The sequence below is a fragment of the Vanessa cardui genome, chromosome 8, assembly GCF_905220365.1.
Source record: "Vanessa cardui chromosome 8, ilVanCard2.1, whole genome shotgun sequence".
In the NCBI taxonomy this organism is placed as follows: domain Eukaryota; kingdom Metazoa; phylum Arthropoda; class Insecta; order Lepidoptera; family Nymphalidae; genus Vanessa; species Vanessa cardui.
In genome coordinates, this window is record NC_061130.1 from 9,662,122 (window position 1) to 9,671,060 (window position 8,939).

The following is an 8,939-nucleotide window of genomic DNA, read 5'->3' on the forward strand; positions in this document are numbered from 1 at the left end:
TATCATTATAAATATTAAAATTAAAACTTTAAATTAAATACTATTGCAATATAATATAGTTAGGTATGGTTAATATCATTTAGATTCATTCAATAAATATTTTACAGCAGATTTAAATTGACGGAGAGAGTGATGGAACATATCCAATTTAAAGAACATCTTGTTATGTTGTTTTGCACTTCTAATGATAAAACCATTTCCTGCAAATTTAGTGCGGATATACGGTATATTAAAAATAGGTTTACTTCGAGAATTTGATCTTGGACAGTTAAGATTCAGTCTAGAGAGAAGGTAACTGGAGTCGATTCCATTGTTCAGTGTCTTGTATAACACTATTTGATTTCTTTCGATCCTTCTATTACAAGGCAGTGGCAGTTGCTTCATAGTTATATTATTACCAGAGGTTCTATATTTTAATTCCTTTTTTTAAACAAATAATGGACTTTATTTATTTTTTCTATATAAGTTTCGTATTGAGGATTCCAAACAGCTGAGGCATATTCAAGTAAAGGTCTAACAAGTGTTTTATATAAAAGCGTAAGGGTTGACATATGCCTAAATTCCTTGGATTATTAAATTACATTCGCTGGTCATTGTGGAAGACCATCTGGATAGCCCACCCAAACATCATATTCTACCGCTAAGCAGCAATACTTAGTATTACTGGGATCCATTTTAAAGGTTCCCAAACTCGATGATACATAGTCGATATAAGGAATGGTTAATATTTCTGACTTACTATTTCTTGTCTATGGTCGGTGGTGACCAATTAACTTAAGGTGGCGTATATTCGACCGCTGACTCATTATATTAAAAAAATAAAATATATTAATTTAAATAATTACACTAAGCCCAACTATAATAAAAAGGGTCTGGACATGTTTAAATTATATTATAATTTTGGTAGGAGTTACGAGCCTCAGAGTACGAATATTATATTAGATCATATTATGCACATACGAGCCCAAGTGTCTATAAACGGTGAACGTGAAATGATAACTATCTTTTAATAAAATTACGTATATATACATTACAAAATTTATTTCTTTTTTACTATCTAATAAATTAAGAATAAAAATTCATATTTTAAGAATAATAAATAATGTTTAAAATTAATTGTGCATTTAATATACTTAGTAACACATCAATGTCAAAACGGTTAAAAGCCTTTACACTGTTAGAATACGTGAACATTAAGTATAGTTACATTGAATCACACAAAAAAGTGGAAATTTTATAACGATTTGCATAAAGATAAAATTTTACAAGAAATATGCAATAAACTTTATAGTAATTTAAATGTGATTACGTTTAAAATCAGTAGGTATTTATGTTTTTTTTATTTCGTATGGTTTGATGTCTTCCTGACCAATTTCAGTCACGGTAGAGACATCAAGGGAAAGTAGTCCACTGCGCAGAAGATTTTATTTGTGCACAAGTGTGTGCGCAAACACAGGTATAATATGTATATATTCCGCCACTGTCACAATCTGATGGAAACTTGTAAATAAAATATAAGTGCCAAAAAAAATAAAAAAAAAAAATTTAATACTTTACTTCTTAAAACGTGTAAATTGGATTAAGAGAGTGATAATATATGTAAGTATAGTTTTTAGATAATTATAGTTTTTCTAATATTTTTATTTATTGACAGATTAGTTCATGTTCATTTTGTAAGTAAAAACTTTGATAAGTACGTAGTTATTGACATGATCATAATATTAATATAAAACGATAATTATGAAAAACGTCCCTCGAAACCTAGCGCCATATCCGGCATAAATACATTTGCCACGTGTCTTTTAAGTTCACTAGCCAATGGTTAACGGATCACTTAACTCAAGAAGAAGAACATTTCAAAGAAGAGTAGTCACCTACGCAGGACATATTAAAGTGCACAAGTGTGACTATAAAGCACAGGCATACTCTCTATATTACTCGCATAATCCGATTGGGCGGCGAATTCGATACAACCGGAAAGATTTCAGGCGCAGCACCAGTTTTACCTACTTTTTGAGGCAGTGTATATATTACTAGATATTTTCGACAGAAAATCCCAATAACTTTTTATCGGCCCGACATGTTCGAACCCTAGGGATGTATAACTTTATATTAATCTACCAGACCAACGAGGTCTTAGTGGGATACCTAAGATCTGTACCAATCGTCTCTGTGCTTAGCAATGTTAATTGAAATGTCTATTTTGACAGGACTATAATTTAAACTATACATCGTTAACGTTGAAATGTAACCGGTGATATCCTATCAGTTTATATTGTGATGTTTATTGATATTGTTTGCTAAATTAACCTGTTATACTATTAAATATAGGTTAATAAATATAATTAACGAATTGATATTTTAATTACAGTTATTGTGGCTAGTTGTTCAATTTATCAAATAAAGTTTTATGATCGAGTGTATAATAAAGCTATTACAATATTTTATAAAAAGTATATAAATTTATTAAATGCCATATTTGTTTGTAATAATAGAATCTTTTTCTTATTAATTATTTCGATACAAACGTAGCATTTCCATCTAGAAAAAAATAAATCGTAATTAATGGGAATACACTCCATCATAAATTTTCAGATATAATAATAATACGTGATATTTTACAAATAAAATATTACGTGCCTTGTATTATATAATAAAACAGAAAATTACAAAAAAATATCATAAAATCACAAAGCCTTACTGATGTTAAGAGATATACTGTTAACACATCACTTATTTCTTGGGCCTACGCTATAATGTAACAAGCAATTATGAAACATCACTATCACGGCCATGCGAATTCGCTCCATTTTGACACTTGATCATACTTAGGTCTGATTAATAACCACGGAACGGCTGAGTGTGGCACACCACATTCTGTGATGGATGAAAGTGTCCAGACAATATGATCTGATATGTTCCCTCATATTACAGCAATGCAATAATAAATTAATTTACAGCTAAAAGTTCAACAAGTTTAGACCAAATTAAGAACAGAGTACTACTACACACGCGTAAGGTGTATTTTATTAATTACGACTTTGCATATTTTGGTTAAAATTCTATTTTGTTTTTAGAACAAAGGTTACAAATTATAAAAGATATAAATTAAATTCTTGATAATAATTACCCTGATATCTTAAGGGTATTCGGGGACAGGTGTCCGGGACACTTCAGACAGGCGATGCTTATTACAAAAGTGCTTTATTTATTGCTACATCTGATACTAATATAGCCTTTTGGGGTACTATAGGCAGTAAAATTTCATGAGTCCATTTCACGCATATCAGACAGTAAGGGTTTCGATAAGGAAATTTGTATGTTTTCGTAATTATCTGATGTTCGCTATCACCGCACTCTTTACTGATTTATATATTTATTATACTTTACATTAATAATAAGTATTCTAGTTATATAACTGAGCTTAAAATTAATTAACTGGAAACCGATCTTGATGGTTTTGATTACATTCATTGATTTTGGTTTTTTAATGTTGATCCATTATGTTATTCTAAATGGAGAACCCAGTACTAACTTACTATTATTTGCTTGAAAAAATGAAGATGGTTTTATTTTACAAATAAATAATTTATCCCAAGTCTATTTAAGTATTCTTAAACAACCTTGATTAAATAACTCGTTGTAAAAAGCCTGAAAATTGTTCTTCTTGTATTCAAAGAGGTTAGTTATAAATAAATCATAAATAAAGGATAGATAAGTTTTTAAAAAATAACATTATGTCACAAATATTTAATCAGCGTCACGGCTTAAAGTTTCGGTCGAAGTAATTGTTTCCTCAATACTCAAGCATATGAATAATTCAGCGAAACAAAAAGGTTAAGAACTTACACTTTGTTAAAGTAGACAGTGATTTATTTATTTCCACCTTTTTTTACTTGAATATACCAGATGAAGTTACAAAGAAATATAGTCAACAGCCTGTATTGTTTTCATTTCGTAAATATCCTTTTAATAAAAACTCATTTTGTAGCTCCAGTAGTTCAAAGGAACTACTATACATGTATAAAGACACATCTGCGTATTCAAAGGTTTTGTGTTCGAATTCTGCATTGATCCATTGAGGTCGAAAAATTCGAAAAGTTCGAAAAATAGCCTGAAATTAGAAATTTGGCATTTTTAACACGACTGTACTCGTATTCGGAGAGCCCGTAAATTCATCAGTCCTACGGTTGTCCTACTTTCGTGTCGTATTACTATCGTTCTTAGTGCAAGGAATTGCAATTATGTTTACGCACACTATTATATAAGAAAAAAAAAGATAGAATACAGGTCATGTAATATTATGTTATGGTTTATATTATGTTGTAGCATAATTGTACAACATAATATTATGGTTACTTCATTATGTTCTTTTCTATATTTAATAGCTATTCCTCAAGATGGAAAGTCTCACCAAGGCCTATAAATATTTCTACTGTAAGAAATATTAACCATTCCTTCCATTACTCCAGTGTGCCAAGACCAACCACTACCACTAACATACTAAGTATAACTGTTTAGTGGAATACCTAATCAGTTTCTTGGTAGGTGGTGATGCCTGACATATAATATTTAAAAGTAAATTAATGACATGTAATGTCTTTTTAAATGTGTCTAATTTTATTCGTAATAAAACCATAATTCTATGGTGTTGCTTATTTATTTATATCAATTTATTACGAATAATTAATATCAATGTCAGAAGAATATTCTATGCCATCTTATATATCAACCATGTCAAGATATCTTCGTCCTGAAACTTTTAATGTCGAACCTGATACGGCATCTGCAGATTTGCGATGGTCACACTGGAGGTATACATTCATGAACTTTATCTCAGAAGAAGCTTGTAACGAAACTGATGAAATGAAACTTAAATTATTAATAAATCATCTATCTCCTACCGTGTACTCCTATATACGCGATTATAAATCCTACGAGCATGCCTTATCATTATTAGATCACATATATTTAAAGCCTAAAAATGAAATTTTTGCTCGATATACTTTAGTTGCTCTAAAACAAAAACAGGATGAAACTATTACAGAATACGTACACGCACTGAAATTATTAGCACATGATTGCAATTTTAAAGCCGCGACTCCTGAAGAATATAAGAATGAATACATTCGTGACGCATTTGTTGCTGGGATCACATCCCAAACAATACGACAGAGACTCTTAGAAAACACTACCTTAAGTTTAGATGAAGCCCTAAATCAAGCGATTGCTTTAGAAACAGCCGAACGAAATTCTCGAGCCTATATTAATAATAATTCTTTTAATCTAAATGCTCTTTCTAAGTAGGATAAAGAAACGCCAATTCAACAAAACTTAGCTATAGCAAATTATTCAAGAAAGAAGCAGTGCTTCTTTTGTGGTGGAAGCATTCATCAACGATTTAAGTGTCCTGCTCGTAATGCCACCTGCCAACTTTGCTCCAAAACAGGTCATTTCGCTAATGTCTGCCGTAGTAATAAAGAAACACTTAACTATGTTGTAAAAGAAGATGCACCTGTGGAAGTTGCTACGATTTTCTGCGGCCTCACCTTCTAGCTTAAAAAGACCTACGGTATCAGTAACAATTAACGATTACAAAGCTGATGCACTTATTGATACTGGTTGTTCCGTAAGTTTCGTAAGCGGTTCTTTAGCGCAAACAATACGTCTGAAAAAGAATCCATGTAAGCAGGCCATAACTTTAGCCTCACTTAATCACATATCTTTTGTGGAAGGTTCCTGTGTAGCGACAATCAAAATAGGGCAACATCTATAAAAGTCAGCCCCTCTTAATTGTAAACAATCTTTGCGCAGACCTTATTATAGGGCATGACTTGTTACAAAATCATTCAGTGCTTGAATTTCAGTTTGGAGGTAACCAAGGACCCCTGAAAGTCTGCAATATTATAGAAGCATCAGTTCCTCCTGCAACTTTATTTAGTAATTTATCTCCTAATATTAGACCAATAGCTATAAAATCCAAACGTTACTCTGAAGACGATTTACAATTTATAAATAATGAAATATCTAAATTACTAGTAGAAGGCGTCATTGAGCCCAGCGTATCTCCATGGCGAGCACAAGTATTAGTTACAGGAGGTGGTATACACCGAAAACGGCTTGTTATTGACTATTCGCTTACCATAAACAGATTTACAGAACTAGATGCATTTCCTCTACCTAGCATCGAGTCTATAATTGAAAAGGTTGCAAAATTTAATTATTTTAGCCAAATCGATCTAAAAAGCGCTTATCACCAGGTACCAATTTTGTCATCTGAACGACAATATACAGCATTCGAAACATGTGGTAAACTTTATCAATTTACAAGAATACCTTTTGGGGTAACAAACGGTGTCGCGGTCTTCCAGCGAACATTACAATACATTATCGATACAGAAAAATTAGCAGGAACGTTCGCATATTTAGATGATGTCACTGTTTGTGGTAAGAGTAAAGATGACCACGATAGAAAACTTAATGAATTTATGAATGCAGTTAAGAAATACAAATTAACTCTAAACGAAAGTAAATGTGTCTTTGGAAGCGACTCTATAAATCTTTTAGGATACTCAATACACAATAATACGATTAAACCTGACAATGACCGTCTTAAACCACTACTGGATCTTCCAACTCCTACGGATTTACCAACCTTAAAAAGGACTTTAGGTTTATTTGCTCACTATTCCAAGTGGATCCAAAATTTTTTTCTCAGAAGATCAGACCACTTATTGGTATTAAGCATTTTCCTTTAAACCCTCCTGGTTTTATGCTGTTTATGCTGTTCCTGCTGTTACATGTTTTAACTCTTTAAAGTCAGATGTTTGTAAATCTATTTTGGTAGTGGTCGACGAAAATGCAACATTCATGGTAGAAACGGATGCATCTGAATTTGCCATTGCTTCTACACTCTCTCAAAACGGTCGTCCAGTTGCATTTTTTTACGCACTTTAACTGAGTCTGAGTGCAAACATTCTTCTATAGAAAAGGAGGCAAGTGCAATTGTTGAATCTCTGCGTAAATGGCGGCACTATTTAATGGGTAGACATTTCTTGCTTTTAACTGATCAACAGTCTGTAGTATTCATGTTCAATCAAAAACATTCAAGCAAAATAAAAAATGAGAAAATTGAAAGATGGAGGCTTGAACTTTCCAGTTTTAAATTTGAAATTATTTATCGACCTGGTAAGGATAATACAGTGGCTGACGCTCTATCTAGAGTATGTGCTCATATTAATTTTGATAATAGTAAGTTGAAAGAAATTTACGAACTTCTTTGTCACCCTGGTGTAACAAGATTAGCACACAGGGTAAGGACGAAAAACCTTCCATACTCTATCAATGACATTAAACTTATAACTACTTCCTGCAGAGTGTGTGCTGAAATCAAGCCAATCAATCGTTTTAATAAAAATAAATATCAACTCATAAAAGCTACTTCTCCATTTGAACGATTGAACATAGATTTTAAGGGATTTTTTACCGTCTAACACGCAAAATAATTACATGTTAACACTTATTGATGATTACAGCCGATTTCCATTCGCTTATCCCTGCAAAGATATGACTGCAACGACTGTAATTAAATGTTTGAAGGATCTTTTCTTTATGTTTGGCACTCCGCTTTATGTACACTCCGACAGAGGAGCGACATTTATGTCTGAACAATTGGATCAATTTTTTTACTCTCTTGGGATAGCTTGCAGTCGAACAACTCCATATAATCCCCAGGGGAATGGACAAGTTGAAAAACTTAATGGAACTCTTTGGAAAAACATACAATTATACCTCCGATCTAAAGATATGGAGATATCAGATTGGGAAAAAGCTTTACCAGTGGCTTTACACTCCATCAGGTCACTTTTATGTACTAGTACTAATGTAACTCCTCACGAAAGAATGTTCAACCATGGCCGAAGAACTTCAAACGGCGAATCATTTCCTTCTTGGATGTTAAATCTAGGACCTGTTTTAATGAAAAGGAACGTAAGAGCTACCAAGTACGATCCTATAGTTGAAGAGGTAGAGTTACTCCAGCCCAATCCCCAATATTCGCATGTCAGATTGTCAGATGGAAGAGAAACTACAATCTCTAACAGACAATTAGCTCCACTACCAGAAAATTTAGAAGATTGTAATGAAAATAATGAAATGCAAAATTCTGAAAATATTCAAGATGAAAATCCTATTCCTAATCAAGAATCTATTGAATATAATCAACCTCATGAACTTCCTTCCACGAGTTCGTCATTTAAAGAACGTCGTTCAACACGAGAGCGAAGAATGCCGAACTATTTAAACGATTACGTATTGTCTTGAGAGAGGGCGTGAATGACATATAATATTTAAAAGTAAATTAATGACATGTAATGTCTTTTTAAATGTGTCTAATTTTATTCGTAATAAAACCATAATTCTATGGTGTTGCTTATTTATTTATATCAATGCCTTTCTTGCACGATACCCTGCTACCAATTAGAATTTAATTACTGCTGAAATAAAGTAATATCCTACAACTTTCAGTAAAAATATTTATAAGGTCATCGACCTCATATTTATTTAATTCAAATAAATTTAATTGATTGTATCAATCAAACCATTACCCAATAGATAAGTCCGATACAGTCTCGTATAATAGGTTTGACTACATTTCAAGTAATTGGCGCTAACTTTTACGAGATTTTATCTAAGCGTTTAATCTCGCGCTCTGTGGTAAAGCTAAACTGCATTTGTCGGAAGTTTTGTTTAAATATGTATATCCGCCAAACCGCAATGGCAACGTGGCTTAAAACAGTATTTCCTTCACCAAAAGGCCTTAAATATTATTATTGTATTAATTCATTGTTTAAATATACTTCATTAATTGAAACAGACTTTTATTTTATAGATGTTTACTTATAACATTTATTATATATCTTTTTTTTAATCTTAATACA

General features: G+C 31.9%; 2 protein-coding genes across 2 annotated transcripts; both read left to right on the top strand.

Annotated features, from left to right (window-relative positions):
* The first annotated feature begins 4,734 nt into the window (after positions 1 to 4,734).
* LOC124531776 lies at positions 4,735 to 5,307 on the top strand. The gene has a single exon (XM_047106301.1). It carries the CDS (start codon positions 4,735 to 4,737, stop codon positions 5,305 to 5,307), a length of 573 nt encoding a protein of 190 aa, XP_046962257.1.
* Positions 5,308 to 5,509: 202 nt separating this feature from the next.
* LOC124531777 lies at positions 5,510 to 8,322 on the top strand. Its single transcript, XM_047106302.1, has 3 exons — positions 5,510 to 5,629; positions 5,868 to 6,694; positions 7,536 to 8,322. The coding sequence occupies exons 1-3, from the start codon at positions 5,510 to 5,512 to the stop codon at positions 8,320 to 8,322; spliced, it is 1,734 nt and encodes a 577-aa protein (XP_046962258.1).
* Positions 8,323 to 8,939: the final 617 nt, after the last annotated feature.

What these genes read in the sequence shown, in the direction of transcription:
- LOC124531776 (XM_047106301.1), top strand. Translation starts at nt 4,735, where the DNA reads ATGTCAAGATATCTTCGTCCTGAAACTTTTAATGTCGAACCTGATACG.
- LOC124531777 (XM_047106302.1), top strand. Translation starts at nt 5,510, where the DNA reads ATGCACCTGTGGAAGTTGCTACGATTTTCTGCGGCCTCACCTTCTAGC. An exon ending in TTATTGATACTGGTTGTTCC is followed by an intron (nt 5,630 to 5,867) that starts GTAAGTTTCGTA and finishes CTTGAATTTCAG; the next exon opens with TTTGGAGGTAACCAAGGACC. An exon ending in TTATTTGCTCACTATTCCAA is followed by an intron (nt 6,695 to 7,535) that starts GTGGATCCAAAA and finishes TGATGATTACAG; the next exon opens with CCGATTTCCATTCGCTTATC.